The following is a 20,584-nucleotide window of genomic DNA, read 5'->3' as shown; positions in this document are numbered from 1 at the left end:
GTGTTGCGATATGGTTTCGGCTAGTGTCCTGTTTGCAGTGCTGGAAACTACAAAAGACCTCAGGGGTGCTATGTCCTGCTAAGGGAAAAGTTAGAAGGGCACTGATTGTGTTGGGGTGCATACATCCACCCATAACAGAACAGGACGTTGTCTTCTGTTTGTCTTCATTATTGGTGAATTGGACATTATACCTCTGGGTGCTGATTTCAATGCAGTCCTAGATATAACACTGGATCAGTCGCATCCTCCCCTACCCAATAATGCTCCAGTGTGTCAGGCTAAACTATTAAAACACTGGATGGAGGGCCATAGACATGTGCCATAGTCAAAATACAGCAATGAGGTAATACTCATTTTACTTTCAGCACCATACACTCTACCCTCAGCTTGACAGATTTATTTGCCCTACAAACCTACAACCTACCATTGCACATGCCACACACTTGGGGACGACAACGCTGAAAATACCATTATCAGAGGGACGCGTACCAGCCCCAATTCCCACATGGCGTCAACAGCCAGCCGTGTAAGAAGATGCCATTTTCAGAGAATCATATGCCACCACCATTGATACGTATTTCTCTGAGAAAATTAGTACTGTATCCTCTCCAGTAGTGAAGTTGAAGGCTTTCAAAGTGGTGATCAGGGGTGCATCTATTAACACGGTAATGGGCGCTAGGAGAGAAGTCAAGCGGGATCCTACACACAGAGCACAAGCTTGGCCCACTGGAAAAGCAGCGATAGACAACCTTGAGGCTCAAATTGCTTATATTCATCGTCTTGAATGCCTCTGCTCGATCTATTATAAAGAAAATACAGAGTTGCAGACAAATTAGGTGCATTACTAGCTCGTCTAATTCAGCCTGAAACTTCGATATGTGCCAACCCAGGGTGCGACTGAAACACAGTTGGGAATCAGAGGCTTTGTGAGACTTCTTAGCTCTTCTATACACTGTCCCAACACCTCCAGACTCAGTGGACATTCCCTCATTCTTGCATCTGGTAACACTGCCCAGAAGGCCTGCAAAGGATAGTGAGGCCCTTGGTGCCCCCATTTCAGCAGGTGAGATACGTGTAGATAGTAAAGAGCTTGCTAGGAATAAAACACTGGGCTCAGGCGGGATTCCTATCAAGTTTCACTCCATGTATTCAACACAATTGGTGCCACAGTTCGAACAGCTATCCAATTCCTCCTTGGGGGAGGGTTTGCTTCCACCCTACACCAGAGAGACCTTGGTGACCTCCCAGAAAAACCCAGAAAACAACCCACAGTGCTCCTCTCGTACAGACTATCACCATCAAATACAAGATCTTAAGTAAGATTGTTGCACGTGGACTAATTCCCCTGCTCCAGTGGCTGTTACATGCAGACCAATGTGGTTTGTTACTCAGCGCAATACCTCCCTGAATATCCGTTGTTTATTTTGCCTAAGGGATACAGTTTGAGGACAATATCCATTTGCTGGTTGTATATCGCTGGATGTCCGCTTTGCTTTTGACACCCTGGGGTGGGACTTTATGTTAACGGCGTTAGCTTGGTCCTGAATACCCTAAGCCTATATCCAGTGGGTTAACCTCCTGTTTACAGCACCTAAGGCCAGAGTCAGGACAGGGCCTCACATCTCAGGCGCCTCACAGGTGTCGAGTGAGACTCAGCAGGTATGCCCCCTATTGCTGCTCCCATTTGTACTGGCGATTGAACCCACAGTGCAACACATTCGTCAAGAGTGCAAGGAATGGGGGATACCTGTGGTTCATACAATCCACTCCATATCTTTATAAGCACATGATATGATCCTATACCTATAGGGCCTCTGAACTGGACAGGAGGAGGACATCTCAATTGCTAATCACTTTTGGAAAGCTTTCCGGTCTCCAATAAACGGCGACAAGTTATGCGCCTTTCTGTTTACTGTCACCCATATGGGGGTTGGTAACACGAGTCTTCAGATGGTGCCCCAAACATTCCGCTATCTCGGTATTCAAATATATCATGAGACACAGGACTTACTGGAGGGCAACCTCATGTGAAAGATTAACGCACTTAAATTGCAGATGGCTTACTAGACTTCTCTGACTTTGTCCGCAGCAAGCTGTCTAGCCTTAGCAAAGATGGTTATGTAACCACGTCTCCTGTATTATTTTGTGAATCTCTAGGCAGTGGTGCCAGTGTGGGTTTTCCGGTTGTTAAATGCAATGCTGGTGGAGCTAGCCTGGGTGTCTGGAAGCCACAGGGGGAGCCTCACTAAATTACAGCTTCCGACGGAAGGTGGTGGCATGGGGGCCCCTGACTTTAAGGCCTACTGTTTATTGGGACAGCTGCAGTGGCTGTCCTGTTGGTTGGCTGGGTACAACCTGTTGGAGATAGGCTACAGGGTGGAGCAGAGAGACTGGGTTCAACTTCATTGACTGATGTGCGAGGTGCCACCTTACCCCAGATCAGTTCTCTAATTGCATGTGGCCCTAGCTTATTGGAAAATGGCTCTAAGATACACAGATTCCATTACACCTTACGCTCCGAATATTCCTGTATGTCGTCTCCCTACATTCTCTGGCATTAACAAAATGTTCTCCAATGTCTCTTCCACATGTCCCTGTAGTAAAGCTTTAGATGCTGACCTCCAACATATTTTGTGGACTTGTCCACTGAGAAGGTATTTCGGCCGCACTGTCCTTCCTAACCTGCTTAGATCAATGGAATACACCAGCATAATGTCTTCTGTTTCTACACCCCCCGCCCAGGGGTTCCAAGGTAATCAAACGGCTTGCCGACTTAGCTTGCTGCTGGTGAAGAAGCTCATACGAGATACCGTAAATCCCAGTGGATCAATGGTGGGAGGAAGTGGCACACTGGGGGCTCGCCGAAAGTGGAGCTCTGTGAGGGGAGGAGTTTAGGGGTCTCTGCAGAAAACCCATTTCCCTTGAGTGGGATGCCCCGATGGAGGGATTTAAAGCACAAGGTATGGTACCAGAGGGAGAAGGCAGTGGAGAGGCAGTTCTACCACATCTCTTAGTGTTCTTTGGAGTGGGTGCCACAGGAGAATTGAGGGTTTCTTCAAAAGTCAACTTCATCTTGTAAGGAACTGTCTCTTTCGGCACCTGACCAGTGACTGGCTGGATATGAATCCATTGCTTTTGGACATCGACATATTCTTGCACCTGCTGAAGGATTGGTTGTTCAAAATCTTCAGAATTGGTGGAGGACACAGCTGCAGATGGTGGTCTGGATGGAGCTGAAGAAGTACGAAGTTGATCTCGGCTCCAAATGTTTAGGATCGGTGTCTCTCAGATCCAATGCGTGTTGTCTTGACTCTGAATGCTTCGAGTCCACATGTTTCGACACCAAAGGTGGCCAAGCCTGCATTTTTGGATCTGGCACCAAAATGGCAGTCTACGTTTGAGGCTTCAAGGAGGACTTTGATGCTGAGTGTGCATTGGGCCGAGCTTTGAAAAGCGGTGACAACCATGGCTGGAAGACAGTGGTGCACCAGAGGCATCAGAAGTTGCCAGAGAAGATAAGGGTGGTGCTTCTCTTTGGTGAGTAGGGGAGTTTATGGTATTCACTGTGGTCTACAGCGAACCCTGGGCCAGCAAAGGATCTTCTGCTTTGATGTCTGCCTTAGAGTTGACACTTTCCGGCGAAAAAGCCCCCTCGATTTCGACAACTAGACCGCCCAAGTGTTTGACATTCGACTCCTCTCTCTCACCAAAGAGGTCCAGGTGTATCCACTTCCTTTCTGTGTGCCATGGAGGGCAAAGCAATGTGATAAGCTCTTTGGTACTGTACCGTCTTTTTATTCTGGAACACGAGATGCCGAACAGGAGTTTTCACAGTGTTTTGGGGGATAAACACAGGGTTGCAGGCTTCATGGTGGTTTGTCCTCCGAAATGTGGCATGGCAAGTAGGGCAAAACCGAAATTAAGTTCTTTCCATCACGGGGACATTCTCAAACTCATTGAGGGTGTTCCAGGAGGTCGTCTACCAAGATTGAATTGAAGACTGCATGATGGTGGAGACCAAGGAGAAAGCGTGACTTTTTCCACAACCGACGAGGAACAGTTCCGAAGGCCCAGTGAGAACACCACACAGTGGCGAACCTTAGCTCGCATCAACACTTCTGAACCAGACAGTGGAGAAAAAACAATCTAATGGATCCCATGCACATTACCACTATAGGTGGAGTCTCTAAGTCCCATGACTCGAAAAGACTTCTTAGAAGAAAAGCAAGTTGTACACATCCGAGTCCAACAGTAGATGGCAGAAGTATGCACAGCATGTGTATCTACATCTACACATGACACTAACACATTTCATGTTTCCAGATAAAAGAAAATGTAAGCCGCTTATTGAGTAATATCTTTTTGGGTACAAGTTATTAAAGAAAAGACTGGTATATGTGATAGGATGCTTAGTGGCTTACCATTGGATCCAGTGAGAGATTTGGAGACCTGTATATTAGGAATTTGTTCCTTAGGAAATGTTTGCGTTTTGTTGTAGTAATTTACCAAGTCTCCTGGGGGAAGAATGAGTGCCCTAGTGCAGTTCAATATATGGTAACAGTATAGCATGATATGGGGTCGGATCTGGCCAAAGTTGGCTCTGAATATGCCATCGGAATCAGGACCAGATCAGAAACTGCCACCTCAAGATATAGGACTAGCGCTGAAACGAGTCCAAACAGAGAAACATGAGTTGAAGGCGATGATGCATGGCTCAGCGCTGGGGAAAGCACAGGCTGCTGCAAAATGGGGTTAGTCAGTGACAGGGAAAGCCTCACAAGTGGAATCCCAGAAGGAGGCCCAGAGATATCCGTGGAGCCTGAAGGGATCCAGAAAAGCTGCAGTACGGCCTCCTTGAAGTTGGAAACAAATGGAAAAGGGAATAATGGAGCACACCATCTCTAAAGCGGAGTTCACCTCAGACTTAAATGATGAAGTCAGTCAGACAAGCAAAGAGCCAGCAACTTCCTCCTGATGTGTGGACACCCGGAAGGCATCAAATCATTCTTAGACCTCTTGTGCTTCTGCTTAGCCTGGTTTTCCAACTACCAGAAAATGGTGAGTAGAACTGAGACGGGAGCAATCAGTCACCTTGTAGCTGGACCAACCTCTTTTCTTACAGTCATCGATGTAGACTTTGGTGGTCATTACAACCTTGGCGGTCTTTTTACAAGCCCACCGGGGGACCGCTGTGCGGAAGACCACCAGTAGTGGCGGTTCGCCGCTCAGCGTATTATGACTGTTGGCTGCTCTCCGTCCTTTTTCGGACGGAGAGCCGCCAACAGCCATACTGGCGGGCGGCGGGGAAGTGGAGGTTGCTCCACCTCCACGCCAACAGAACACTGCCCAGCGAATCACGTCCTGTGATTCGGCGCAGCAGTGTTCTGTTGGCGGTGTGATGTCGGCGGAGCAGCCCCCATGGCTCCCATCCCCTCCCGGAGGATCGACGGAACAGGTAAGTCGATCGTCCGTTAGGGGAGAGGGTGGGGGGTATTGTGTGGGTGCATGGGGGTGTGCGTCTGTGTATGTAGAGGGGGTGTGTGAGTGCGTGTATGCTTGCGGGGGTGTTGCGTGTTGTGGGAATGAGTGCGTGTATGTCTGTATGTATGTATGGATGTGTGCGTGTATGTCTGTATATGGGTGTGCATGTCTGACTGAGTGTGTGGATGTAGGCATGTATGTCGGTGTGTGTGCTTGTATGTTGGTGGTGCCTGCGTGCATGTTGTGTGTGTGTGAGTTCTGTAATGTTGGGGTTCAGGGTGGGGAGGGGGTGGCAGGGGTGGTGGGGGGTGTAGAGGAGGGAGTCAGGGTGGTGGAGACCCCTATCAGTGCCAGGGAAGGAATTCCCTGGCACTGATAGTGCTTACCGCCATGGATTTCATGGCGGTTCCTACCGCTGGAAAACCACGGCGGTAAGCCGGGTCAAAATACCGGTGGCGGTATAGTGACGGCCGCCGGGCTGGAGACCCAGGTCTCCAGCCCGGCAGTCGTCTCCGCCCTGGCGGGCGGAACGGAGAAGCAGCGGTTGACCATGGCGGCAACCGCCATGGTCATAATACTAAAAAAAAGACCGCCAGCCTGTTGGCGGAATTACCGTAGCTTCTCCGCCTTCCGCCAGGGTCATAATGACCCCCTTTGTCTTTCTACTGCCTAATGGATATTATATCATCAGGGAGCATTTTGTAGCAGGACATGGAACCATTACTGGCACCCAGCCCCCAAAGGTAAATGTCACGAGGGTCAGTGACCAATTTCAGAATTCAGGATCTGCAGCACCCTGTCATTTTTGAAGGAGACATTCCTGCACACAGTCATTATAAAAATGTGAAGAAACTCAGACACTCTGGTGCCCAAAACAATTCAAAAGGTGTGGAACCTGAGGTTCAAAGAAAGAAAAGTGTATAAGAACAACAGTTTGAGACCACAGATTACAATATAATGAGAGTGATTAGAGCCAGGAATCAAAGCCCTGATTTGAAACTAAAAAGGGTAAAAGAGTCCAGAATCTGCAACATGAGCAAGGATTGTAGATGTAGATGTGGAATGAGCTAGAAAAACTAAGATTGGGACAAATGGAGGTATTACAGCTAAGAAATGTAAACAAATAAGTATATGGAGCAAAAGAGGTCCAAAGGACAGAGCAAGGTGACCAAAAAACCTCAGTTGTGACTTCCGGTGCAGTGCACACTTTCTGTTCTCCATGGAACTGCAAGTCCAGCAACTGCTCTCTTACATGGTAAAGTTGAGCTCCATGATCTTAAGACTGCCCATTAGCAACTCAATGTGGACAGTTAGCTGGCCATCAAAGTACTTGATTCCCATTAGATAGGGCTGGGAGCACTGGCCTCACAAGTTTATCCTCCCTAACAGGGGGTGATGAAAGTTCTTTGCCACACATACCTGACAGAGGCACAGCAGAGACCTTGCAGTGTCGAACCCAGGGTAGCACTCGCAGGCAAAGCTCTGAGTTTTCCAGAGAATAGCTCCCCACTTACTAATAGCCAAAATAATAGAAAAAAACGAGTTAATAGAGCCAGGAAACATATAGGATAAACAAGATTAGAAATGAGTAAGGGAAGGGGTGACTGGAGGGCATGGCCAAGCGCCCAATAGTCTTCTGTTGAAGCTCCCATGTTGGAGCTCCCAAAATCCTCTATTTCCTTGCGGAATGCTCCTCCTACTCAGCATCTACATCGTAGTGAGATGCATGCGGTACTACACAGTCAGCTCCCTCCCTGACTCCGCACCTTGCTGTCATCTCTAGGGCCCGGGATGCCCACGAGGACCCAGTCTTGGCGGCGATTGGGACGACTAAGGATCTCAGGGATCGCTCACCTCCGCTAGCCTGGTTGATTGGTTCCCCTGGACTACCCCATTTCCTTTGGGGTGGTTCCATTAAGCCAGACTACGTGGGAGGACTGCTTTAGTTCACCAACTACACCTTCTGGACCTGAGTCAAAATTAGGTGGTCCTGGGACCAGGGGGACCTCACTGGCATACTCAATCCTCCTGACAGAACTCCTTGAACCCGGCCAGGCCTAGGGTTTGTTGCCCTATGCCTTAATGCTCTGGCCTTGGACCCGGGCAGGCATGGGGTTTGTTGCCTCATGTCTGCTGCCTTATGTGCCCTGGGTGGACTGTACATGCTGCCAGTGCCCCTTCATGCTTGATGGAACTGTAGAGGCCAGGAAGCAGGTCCTTTAACTACCTCATATGCTAGAAACACTAGTCCTCTTTCTCCTCGATGTCTTCGATCATTGGTCATAGCAAAGCAGTAAAAACCAGTGCTCAAACTTCAATCCTTGGAAAGAGCCACCCCATCCTCTCTAATGTCTACCAACTACAACAAATTGGACTGCTTCCTGCCCCTACCTGGGCTAGTCTTTGTGGGGCCCTCCAAAAAGCCTTTTTAAATCTGCACCCACCATGACAACGTACAATTTACTTTACCACTCAAACTTGATATGTAATATTAAAGGAATACGTATGTCTTCTAAACGCTACCAAGTTCATTTCTACATCAAAAGGTATGTATTGTTCTGATTTCTACATGGCACCTCCAGCCAACCTCACTGGAAGACCCCTGAGATGGCATCAGTGCGTATTTTGAGGAGAAAATGACACAGTCTCCTCTCCTTTAGTCGATTGGGACGCCTTTAAAGTAGTGAGCTGTGATTTTTGTATTCAGGCCATTATAGGAGCCCTTAAGGCCCCGGCTAGGGAAGCAGGCAGATGCAAAGGTGAATGCATACACCTAGCGGAGACCAATGGACTATCCATCTGTGAAAGATGTCCACCTGAGAGAGTCTAGCCATGTTACTAGAGTGATTCTGTCATTTAGATTATAAGATTTTTTCTGCAAGCTCCCATGCAGAAGAAGACAAATCTAGCCATATGTTGGCCTGGGTGATCATCAGGGATAATTAAGTGATAACTGTCACCTTAGGGTCTCAGGTTCTTTCCCAGAAGGACATCTCCTCCTCCTTTTCGGAATAGTACTCTGACCAATATAGCCCCTGGACCGACCCTAAGATTCTGCTGTATACAGACCCTTTTACTGATCACTCACTTCCTAAACTCTTGCCAATACTCTAGGAAGCAATGGAAGCTCTCATCATCGCCCAGGACATTAAAAAGGCTGCACCTCGCTCCTGGAAAGCACTGGGCATTGATGGGCTTTGTCTGGAGTTTTATAAAATCTATCCTCAATTTTGAGTCCCTAAACTGACCCGAATATTTGAGACTGCAGTCACGGCAGGTAGTCTTATCTCCTCTGCTTGTGAGGCAATACTGGTATCTATTCAAAGACCTTGCTTCTTACCATCCAATCTCCATCTTTAAATTCGACAATAAAATCCTTAGTAAGATCCTCAAATTCTTCCAGTGCTTCCCCATCCCGTTCACTCTGCCCAGAATGGCTTTATTTCAGGCCACAGCACCTCCCAAAACCGAAGACGACTATACTCAGTTACGGAAATGGCCACTGCTCTCTGGCTCCATTCCGCCCATGCAGCAATGGTCCTGGAGAGCCCTGGATACTCTCTGAGGGGACCATTGTGTCTTGCATGCTTACAGTTTCAGTCCCCTTATGATGAAATTAATTTGGCTTTTAGTTACTTCCCCAATGGCCGGAATCCGACTGGGCTAGCATACCTCTGTCCTACTCCTGGTTTACTCAGGAACACGAAAGGGCTGCCCTCTCCTCTTTGCACCAGCTATGGAGCCTCTGGCATTGTGTGTGAGGTAGGGTGGTTTGACCTGGGGGAATCCCACTACGCAAGACAACTTACACAACATCCCTCTATGCAGATGCTATTTTGTTTTACCTTTGTGACCTTCATGCAGACCTGTATTGCTACATGCACTACGTGCAAGGTAAACAGTGGTGCAGGGTGTGGACCATTGGCCTCTGCTTCCATTTTGGTTCACAACTCCATTTTGTCGAGTCTGGTCCTGTGCGTAAGGCACTGTTCTGTGTTTTTCCACAAGCTTCGGCAAGTTGCAGGGTGGGGTGTTTTTCTGCTCAACTTCGCTCCATCTGCCTGATACGAAGAGTACTATTTACATTCCACAAGCTATCAATTAGGACAACAGGGGGATGTGCCTGTACTCAAGGAGGAATGCAAGCTTCACCTTGGAGCCCTCTTCTGGGAACTTGGCCCGATCCAAGGAGACGTCTCGAAGGGTGAACAAGGTACAGCCGATTGCACAATTTGTAAAGGAGGGGGTCTTTTTCTAGAAACGCTCCTGGGTGTTAGTAAATACTATAAAGGTCAGGAGCCTGGATGGACTGGTTTAGGAACTCTCTTCTGGGTTGGACGCAACGCCAGGAGGACTGATTGTCCCGAAGGAGACTCCCTGTGCCAGTCGATTTGGGTTCCCCGGCTTTGTGTGCGGCGGAGGGATGCAGACTCTCTTTTCGGTGAAGCCTTTCAATTTATAAGCATTGAAGCATATTGTGTGTGCGTGTGTTATATGCACTTATTCTTGCAGTTATTTTCGTGCTATTCTTCATGATATCACAGAGTGTTTATATTCTCACAATTATTCTCATTCTCATGTTATTCATGATATATTAGTGTGGTCGGTTTTGCCATATGAGAACTTGCCCCTTAAATAAACTTGATTATTCTACTCACTAAGGTGTCTGAAAGTGATTGCTTTACATTGTGCCTTAAACTATCCTGAAGTGCATAGTTGTGTTATTCTGAAGAGTGAAGCAACACAAATTGGCGTAGTCGGCAGGATTCGAAGAAAAAAGAAAATGTTTAATAAGATCAAAGCAAGTTCAAAAGCAAGTTCTCATGTAGCAAATCCGGACATAGAAATACAGGGGTGGGAAACTGCCCCGTATAAACTTTTAGCTCAGGAATGGTCACGTTGTGCTGGTTTGTGTGAAAATTGGAATGCGTGTATGTTAAATGCAGAACCTGAAGATGTTCTTACATGTTTACAAAAAGTGTCAATTGACAAGGGAAAGTAGATTTGTACGTTAGGGAGGCGAGGCTGGATCTTGCTTTCTGCGTATCGAAAGTTGTATGAAAATGTTTACAGTTACAGAAAGACCACGAGCAGCTGGAGAAGGAGTTAGTAGAAGCCCAAAATTCCTCTAGCATGTTAGCTTGTCACAATAAATTGTTAAGTGATAAGCTTGAAATGTACCAGCTGGTTGCAGAGAGAACGGCAGTTAGCGTCGCTCAATATAAACACAAGAAACGAAGAGGGAAAGTTAATAAAAAGAAGGTGCATTTAGCTATCTCCCAGGCAGAATTAGCCTTTGACCCTGAGTTTTGGGATGGAAACATCTGGGATACGTCTGATTTTTCAGATGAGTCCGGGGGTGATAACTGTCAAGATGTTAGTCAGGAAAAGACAGAGCGCAGGAATGTTGTCCGTGCGCAGCCCATATATCGGCTTTAGTTACAGCATAGCCCAGCTAACCCTGGAGGGGTGATGCTGGATGCCCTGGAGGATTATACACAGCAAGAACTAAGTGATGTGATAGACAGATTTCGACAGAGGTCTGGGGAAACGTTGCTTACGTGGATGGTGCGAGTGCATGATATGGGGGCTCAGGGGGTCCAATTAGATCACGGCGACGCCCCGAGGCTTTGTATGTTAAGTACGGACCCGGTTATACAAAATGAGTTTAGAACTTATCCAGGGAATGGTCCCATGACCAATTTGTTGGAGTTAGTATCCGACAGAGTCAGACTGGCCGCCTAATGATAAACCTCGGTATACTTTGAGAGATGCAGTACAGAGATTGAAGGAAGAAGGGATGAAAACAGCTATCTTTCTGGGTAAAGCTCATAAATTGATGAATGGAATTTTAAATGTGTCTGTGCGAAACCGGTTGATTAGGGCCGCTCCTCCTGCATATAAGCATGTCATCATGACTTTGTTGATTAATCAGACTGGTAACCCATTGTCTCAGGTGGTAGAAGCGGTGCGTGAGTTAAGTGATTTAGGGGAGTGGACTAAGCCAGAGAGGAATTCACAGTCTGAGAATCGTACTGATAACAACAGGGTGTCAAGGCGGGACATGTTTCTAGCCTTGCTGAAAGATGGGGTGGCCAGGGATGACATTGATGGGATAACCACCAAGGACATGTGGGAGATGTACCGCAAACGCAGTTTGGATAAAAAGGAGGGAAGCAGGAAAGGGAACAAGAAGGATAACAAAGTGGTGAACCAGAGAAAGGCAGGATGGGAGGAGCACAAGGGTGAAAAGGGAGAGAGAGGGAAAGAGCCGCACAGTAGAGAGAGATCCCCAGATGATGGAGATTGGAAGCAAGAGCACCGAAGCTCAGAGGGAACCCGGAGCAGGGAGAGAGACCGGGAACTGACAGGTTCAGAGAAAACTCGAGGAAGAGAGTGGGAGAGGGAGCTGGTAAGCTCAGAGAGGTTGCGAAGCAGAGACAGGGAGGAGGAGTTCCCTGAGAATTACTGCAGACTGTATCCAGATCTGACTTGGGCAGACTCTGATGTGCGCAGAGTGAAAATAGATTAGGAAACAGGTCAAACTCCGGTGCAGGGATGGGCTTGCAAAGATAACAGACCTCATGTCAAAGTAGAAATTTGTCAAATTTGGAAACGTGGAAATGTTCAAAAAGTTCGAGCCCTTGTTGACACCGGAGCGGAGGCCTCTTTGATTCATGGAAACCCAAGAAAATTCAGGGGACAGTACCTTACCATTACGGGATTGAGCGGAAAAGAAACCCCGGCAGTGCAGATAGTGGTTCCCATGAAAATAGGGGCACTTCCAAAGAGAGAATACACTGTCTTGATTGTGCCCATTCCCGAGTACATTATTGGGATTGACATTTTGAAAGGGATGACCCTACATTTGGAAGATGGATGTTATCAATTTGGTTCCAAGAGATTTATATCAATAGCCGCCGCGAGGGTGGGGCTGTTGAAGATTACTCCAGTAACACTTCCCCAAGCCACTAAGGTGATTCAAATGAAACAGTACAGAATACCGGGAGGACATGAGTAGATTAGCCAGACTATACATGACTTACTGGAGGCCGGGGTAATAATTCCCCTCACCACTGCGTGGAATAATGCCCTCTGGCCTGTTCGTAAAAGTGATAACAGTTGGAGGATTTGCATTGATTATCGCCAATTGAATAAATATACACCTCCTCTGACTGCGGCGGTCCCAGACACCATTACCTTGAGAACATACAGGAACACAGTGGGACTTGGAATGCCACCATTGACATTGCCAATGCGTTCTTTACGATACCAATAGCTATTGAGAGCCAGCCTCAGCTGGCATTCCAGTGGGCGGGGCGCCAGTACACCTTCTGTAGATTGCCCATGGGGTATTTACATAGCCCCACTATCTGTCAACGGCTGGTGGCAGAGCATTTGGATGAAGTACCAGTGGTTCCCGGAGTGCAAATTTCCCACTACATAGATGATGTGATGATGCAGGGAGAGACACAAGAACAGGTGCAGATTCAGATAGACAGGGTGGTGGAACATTTGCAGAATAAAGGGTGGGAGATTAACCCTGAGAAAGTGCAGGGACCATCTCAGAGCGTGAAATTTTTGGGCATTCAGTGGAATCAGGGACACAGAGAAGTGTTGCCAAAAGTGAAACAAAAAATTAAAGAATTTGCAGTGCCACGAAACCGGAAGGAAGCCCAGAGGTTTATTGGACTATTCGGGTATTGGAGACAGCATATACCATTTGTCTCAGATTTTGGCCCCGTTGTACAAAGTTACACGTAAGAAGAATGCGTTTGAATGGGGAGAGCAGGAGCAGCGCGCGTTTGAATTGGCAAAATATGCCATTCAGCATGCTTTGGATTTGTGGCCAATTCGGGAGGGAGACATCGAGCTGAATGTGACAGTCCAGGGGCTGCATGCTAATTGGAGTTTATGGCAAAAACAAGGAAGAAAGGGGGTGCCCCTGGGATTTTGGACAAAGAAGTTACCTGAGGCAGGAGAGCGGTATACTCCCTTTGAGAAGCAGCTGGTGGCTTGCTATTGGGCTCTGGTCGATACCGAGCAAATTACATTGGGACATAATGTGATTTTAAGGCCTGAGATCCCCATCATGCAGTGGGTGATGAGTTCTCCAAAGACTCATAGAATTGGGCATGCGCAGGAAGCCAGCATTATAAAATGGAAATGGTATGTCCAAGACAGGGCACGAGCGGGTCCAAAAGGAACCTCCGTTTTGCATGAGCAGGTAACGCAGGCTCCAGTGGAGAATTCAGAAACGTTGCACGATGTACCTCCGGTGTGTGAATCCCCGGTAGGGTGGGGCCAGCCGTTCGCAGGCTTGTCTGCAAATGACAAAAAACATGTGTGGTTCACAGATGGCTCAGCAAAATATGTTGGAGCGAAAAGGCACTGGAAAGCAGTGTCCTATAATCCTGTTACAAAGAAGCTTTTAATAACTACAGGACAGGGAAGAAGTAGCCAGTTTGCAGAGCTTTATGCCGTGTATCAAGCTTTGAAACAAGAGCTACCCGGAAAATGTCACATTTATACAGATTCCTGGTCTACCGCCAATGGGTTAGCTACTTGGCTTCCCACGTGGCATGCACATCAGTACAAAATCCATAACAAAGAGGTATGGGGGAAGGAGTTATGGCAGGAGATCTGGGAGATGTTACCTCAAAGCACCATGACTGTCTATCATGTGGACGCTCACTGTCCAACTGATTCATTGGACCGATGGTTCAATTGTCTTGCAGACAATCGAGCCAAGATTCAAGAGGCTGAAGTGGAGGCGCAGAATTCTGATTTGGTGGGAATGGCTAAATGGGCACACCAGAAATGCGGACATCTTGGAGAAAAGGCTACTCACAGGTGGGCAGAGATTAGAGGGATGCATCTTCCCCTAGATTTAATTAAAACAGCAATCATTGAATGTCCCATTTGTCAGCATACACAGCACAGACCGGTCCCACAGGTGGTGAGAGGCCAGCTAGGCAGAGGTGAATTGCCAGGACAGATATGGCAGATTGACTACATTGGACCAATGCCAGTGAGCAGAGGGTGTCAGTATGCCTGCACAGTGGTAGACACTTACTCTGGTTACCTCATAGCCTTTCCCTGCAAGCGCGCAACTCAGCAGAACACCCTGAAAACATTAGATCTGTTGATTCTGTACTATGGGGTGCCGCTCCAGATTCAAAGTGATAACACTAGCCACTTCAAGGGCAGACTAGTGCAGGACTATTGTGCACAACACAACATTGAGTGGATTTTTCACGTACCGTACTACCCACAAGCAGCGGGACTGATTGAGAGAATGAATGGGTTGTTGAAAGAACAATTACGCAAACTGTCTGATGGGACACTGAAGGGGTGGAGGGATAATTTGTACGATGCTTTGCAAATTTTAAACAACCGACCCCTTACGAATGCCGAGACACCTCTCATGAGAATGCTCACACCTGCTTTACAGATTAACCCATTTACAGCAAGCAATACCCTTGTGTATTGGGAAACAGCTCCAGGAGCTTTGGCCCCATATCGAGCTACACCAGAATCTGCAGGACTTGACCTGCATGCTTTACACATGCATCGATTGAAGCCTAGAGACATCACTCTGATTGAAACAGGGGTGGGAATTCAGATTCCCCCTCAGCATTATGGTCTAATCGCCCCACGATCTGGGCTTGTCCTGAGAGGCATCCAAGTTTTAGGAGGCGTGATAGATGCAGACTACCAAGGCGAGTTAAAAGTCATTCTCTTGAACAGTGGTGACACAGACCTAGTGGTGCAACCCGGTGATCGCGTTGCCCAAATTGTCATCATGTCGGTTTATGGAGGTGTTGTTAAGAAGGGGAGCGCCCCAGCCCTTCTCACTGTAAGAGGCAAAGGAGGGTTCGGATCTACTGACAAGAACCCAGGGGTCAAAGTGTGGATTGAATCCCCAAATAACCCTCCTCAACCCGCTGATGTCATCGCAACTGGACCAGACAATGTCCTGGTCGTTATGCGACCTGGTCAAGACAAATGGGAACATGCTCCTGCTGACAAATGCTATTTGCGAGAATGATAATACGTGTTTTGTCTTTTGTTCTTTTCAGATCATCCTGTGGAGTGCCTGTGCAATGAGTGTGGTGTATGGAGCCCTTTCGGGAGACTCCACCGGGGAGCGGGAGGGGCTCATAGCCCAAAAATTCAACCGTCAGCCGCATATGCCTACGCTACTGCATCAACCGAACAATGTTTGGATTCATCTGCCGCAGGAAGTGCTGAATATATCTCACTTCTGTATGAGTAACATGCAAAGCGTTCAAGATCTGATTACCACTTGTCTAGTGGAGGTGCCCACTCCTGCTGCGGTATTACTGCACATCTTTAACAATACAAACCAGGATGGAATGGTGGATGTGAGTGACGTTCGCTCCCATCTGTCACTCTATGAGTACTGCCGTCATTGCCCGGAGGTGGGCAGGCGGTTGTGGTGGAACATGACATCCATACTCACGTTTAACATCTCAAATGGGGATGTGTGCTATTCATTGACTTGTGATCCTATGAAAATAGGTAAATGTGCTCAGCTCAAATTGGAGAAAAGAGACAAGAACTTAACTGCTGCACAACAGACATTGTGCCACTCACGAAATGACCTGACCTGTTTGAATGTAAATAATTTGATGTTCTGCCAGAATGTGGTGCCTGCTGCCATCCACATTCAAAACGTTAAGTTGCCCAAAGGTTGGCTCTTTTCATGTGGTAACATATCTTTCACCTATATTCCAGCCAATCTAACTGGAGGGCCTTGTGCCTGGTCACGCTTAAGCTTTCTCATGTTTCCTATGGATACTGCTCTACACCCTCGCTATACTAGAGACACTATTCAATTACCTATAGATTGTGATTCTGAAATTTCATTGCTTTCCAAAACAGAATATGTCAGTTTAGCTGGTTCTATCGTAGGGGTGCCAGGACTCGCAGTGTATACTACCAGAGTTATTAATAAACTCGCATGTTTAGTAGTCAAGAATATTAATTATACATCAGCTGCTTTAGCTGAGCTGTTATTAGATGTGCAGGGAACTAGAAAAGCTGCTTTGCAGAATCGCGCTGCTATTGATTATTTACTGCTTAAACACAACCATGGCTGCAGTGATTTTGAAGGGTTGTGTTGTTTCAATTTATCCGACCACTCCATATCAATCAACTCCCACATAGAGGCCCTGCATAAGTTAGTGAAGGGGGTGCAGCAGGATGTTGACAAGGGGTGGTGGGATTGGGCTTTTGGATGGCTGCCTAATTTAGGCCAACTGCGTTATATCCTTGGTGTAATCATTATCATAACAGTTATTTTAATTTCGTTATGTTGTTGTATTCAGTGTGTGCCTAACCTTCTATCTCAGTGCCGCCCAAGAGCATTGCCATTTCATCTTATAGGATATACTTAGTTGTAAGTTGGCCAAATGGTCCAAGGGTGGAATGTATTGCTACATGCACTACGTGCAAGGTAAACAGTGGTGCAGGGTGTGGACCATTGGCCTCTGCTTCCATTTTGGTTCACGACTCCATTTTGTCGAGTCTGGTCCTGTGCGTAAGGCACTGTTCTGTGTTTTTCCACAAGCTTCGGCAAGTTGCAGGGTGGGGTGTTTTTCTGCTCAACTTCGCTCCATCTGCCTGATACGAAGAGTACTATTTACATTCCACGAGCTATCAGTTAGGACAACAGGGAGATGCGCCTGTACTCAAGGAGGTATGCAAGCTTCACCTTGGAGCCCTCTTCTGGGAACTTGGCCCGTTCAAAGGAGACGTCTCGAAGGGTGAACAAGGTACCGCCGATTGCACAATTTGTAAAGGAGGGGGTCTTTTTCTAGAAAAGACTTCTGGGTGTTAGTAAATACTATAAAGGTCAGGAGTCTGGATGGACTGGTTTAGGAACTCTCTTCTGGGTTGGACGCAACGCCAGGAGGACTGATTGTCCCGAAGGAGACTCCCTGTGCCAGTCGATTTGGGTTCCCCGGCTTTGTGTGCGGCGGAGGGATGCAGACTCTCTTTTCGGTGAAGCCTTTCAATTTATAAGCATTGAAGCATATTGTGTGTGCGTGTTATATGCACTTATTCTTGCAGTTATTTTCGTGCTATTCTTCATGATATCACAGAGTGTTTATATTCTCACAATTATTCTCATTCCCATGTTATTCATGATATATTAGTGTGGGCGGTTTTGCCATATGAGAACTTGCCCCTTAAATAAACTTGATTATTCTACTCACTAAGGTGTCTGAGAGTGATAGCTTTACATTGTGCCTTAAACTATCCTGAAGTGCATAGTTCTGTTATTCTGAAGAGTGAAGCAACACAAGACCTCACACATATTAGTCGACTTCTCTCCAATTTTGCTGTTCACTCAGGTTTACATGTCAGTCGGAGCAAATCTTGCCTCTTCTCTTTGCCTCCTTTGTGGTCCTCGATTTATGGGAAGGCCCCCTCTGTTGGAAAGTCAACTACTTTCGCTACTTAGACATTCAAATGTATCACTCTCCTTGACTTTATTCTTACAAAAATAATCATGATCCAAGCCCTTAGAATGGAAGTTGGTTGTTGGCAAGCTTTCAACTTATCAGTCGCTGACCCTCTCAAATATAGTAATGCTCCTGCGACTTTTGTACCATTTTGTCAACTTGTCTATGTTTCTCAGTGGGAGGATCTTTTGAGACTTAGACACTCTTCTTGGGGACCTTATTTGGTGCAACTGGTGACACAAAGTTACATGTGAAACGCTTCGGTTCCCAGCAGACCATGTAGGCTTTGGAGCACCCAACTTTCTTTATTATTATCTAGCAGCACAACTAAGGTGGCTCTTCTGCTGGCTGGCAGGGAGGTACTTTATGTCCTATTGACTCTCTTTGCAAGACATATAGGAAGAGGATTTTGGCAGGGTCCTGCAGGGTAAGGAACGGCACAGGGCTTTAGAACATCCACACAAAGTATTGCACAATGCCCGCTTTATTTTGATCCAGTTCTATGTCCTGCAGAAGGCCTATCTTTCTCTTTCCAAAATTAATTGCCTCATCCCTGGGGCTAACGTGTTGTTTGCACAATGTGGGGCGAACAATGCAAGGGTCTAACATATGTTATGGGGATGTCCCTCTCTATCTTCCTTTTGAACAGGAGGATTCACCCAGTTACCTGAGCTCATGGGTGTCCCCCAATAGCAGTCCTGGGAATTCCGTGCACTGGGCATCTCTAAGTGCCCTAAACAGACGAAGACTGGAGTACGCTTTTTAAATCTAGCGCTCCTGTTGGTGACGCGTGCTATCACTACCAAATGGAAATTCCTTCTGCCCCCAACTCTGGTGAAGTGGAGATGAGATCTGCTTCACTGGGCGGGGGCAGAAGACATGCCCCTCCCCTGCAGACAGGAGTCCTGTTGTCTTCGCAACTGCCCTAAAGCTGCTGACTGGAATGCCTTGTGGATGTCCCTTTTGTTGCCCTTGAATGCAGATGGACTCATTCCCTAAGGAGCCACCTTCCCCTAGTACTCACCAGGAGATGAAGTGGTCTCCATGCATTAGATGAAGTGGTGTCTCCTAACTCGTCATCTTTCCATGCCTGACTCCTGGAGATACCCCTCACCACCAGCAATTTCTCATATTCTTAGACTAAGCTGTGGTGCCCACACTCCCACCACCTCACAGATTCCAGTGTCTTCATCCTGTACTATCCTCATTGAGAGCTAACCACTTTTCTTCCTTCAGCAATACTCCCCTTGCTACCAGATGACTACCATTATGCTTCTCTTTTATCATGCTTCTGTTGCTTGCTTTAGACCTTCATAAGTCAAGCAGATGCCTTTCGACTTGCCCTAGTACGTGTTTGCACCATCGCTCTTGCTACACATAACTGGTACCAAGCCGCAGCTTAACTCCAATCTTGCCCCCACCTGATGTATTCTTTTGGTTTTCAATCTTGTATTTTGATGGGGGGGGGGCATTTGGTCTAACAAACATTGAAATAATTGTCAAACTCTGACAGTGCATAACGACCTTTTATCAAACTGCTGCAAATTCTTGGAATCACTTCTTTGCAAACCCCCAATAAAAAAACAATTACAAAAATAAGCCAGGGAATAGACAAGTGACACAGGATTTGTGAGTACAAAAGCACAGTAAATCATTCTGGAAAACCAGTGCAAAGGAATACAGAGGTAAAGTGTATATGAGGGGGTGCAGTGACAAAGAGGGGAATCGTATACAATTCAGTGTCAGAACCTAGATAGCCGTCCAAAACCCTGGGGAAGAGTAGGATGCGTACATGAAGGTTAATGCACACAAGTATGGGAGAAGGTATGTGAAGACATCTGTGGTTCTCACTCACCTGAACTGCTTGAACTTGTTGAGTGTGTAAAGCAGGTAATCTGCCAGGATCTCCTCCCCGACCAAATGGTCCAGAATTGTTCCTAGGAGGTGAAAATAAAAAGCAGAGCCACATTACAAAATATTGTCAGGAAAGTCCTTACAAACAACAAACCATGGCAATTTCAGGAGAAATTCTAGTTACTAGATTTTTTGTCTTCAAAGCATACATTTGCAGTATGCACGCGCAGGCATATGCCTGCACACCCAGCAATTTCTTCCAATGTCAGAAGCAGCTGAATCTCACCTGAAACAGAACTGTGAGACATGGGAGAGCTAGATAGGAAAATGTTTGTTAGAGGAAAGAAAAATTATGAAAATGCCAATTTTAGTATAACTATAGGCAAACCACTTGACTGGAGGATCTGTTTATAAGATCATTTTACATAATAAATGACTAATTGACGTTTTACATATACAAATATCCAGGATATCCTCTTGAGTTATCTCTACTGCAAAACATCACCTGCGAGCTGCATAAGAGCTGCTGGTTTGCTCAGACAGGGCAACGTAAACAAATCACCTGCAAATTAGATACTAACATTAAAATGAGAAAAACATGAAGGATTGTAATGTGAACAACTGCAGGTATCAGAATAACCGGGGTTTCACTGGAGATCAACATCAACAAAACTGGAAGGATGCAATTAAATTGGGACATAACAATCTAATTGTACACATTTTGAAACTGCCTTATCTAGGTGTAACCACATCTA

The 20,584-nt window shown here is 46.7% G+C and overlaps 1 protein-coding gene across 2 annotated transcripts in view; it reads right to left on the bottom strand.

Annotated features, from left to right (window-relative positions):
* The window catches only part of MTG1 (mitochondrial ribosome associated GTPase 1), a 197,817-nt gene that overhangs the window by 10,747 nt on the left and 166,486 nt on the right, over positions 1 to 20,584 (bottom strand). For both annotated transcript variants that reach the window (XM_069240823.1, XM_069240822.1), the window contains exon 10: positions 19,831 to 19,912. In XM_069240823.1, coding sequence (XP_069096924.1) covers positions 19,831 to 19,912 — 82 coding nt within the window. The remainder of the gene's footprint in view (positions 1 to 19,830; positions 19,913 to 20,584) is intronic.

This window comes from Pleurodeles waltl, chromosome 6 (assembly GCF_031143425.1).
Source record: "Pleurodeles waltl isolate 20211129_DDA chromosome 6, aPleWal1.hap1.20221129, whole genome shotgun sequence".
NCBI lineage: Eukaryota > Metazoa > Chordata > Amphibia > Caudata > Salamandridae > Pleurodeles > Pleurodeles waltl.
The sequence above is the reverse complement of the archived record's forward strand: the minus strand, read 5'-3'. Positions and strand labels throughout refer to the sequence as shown.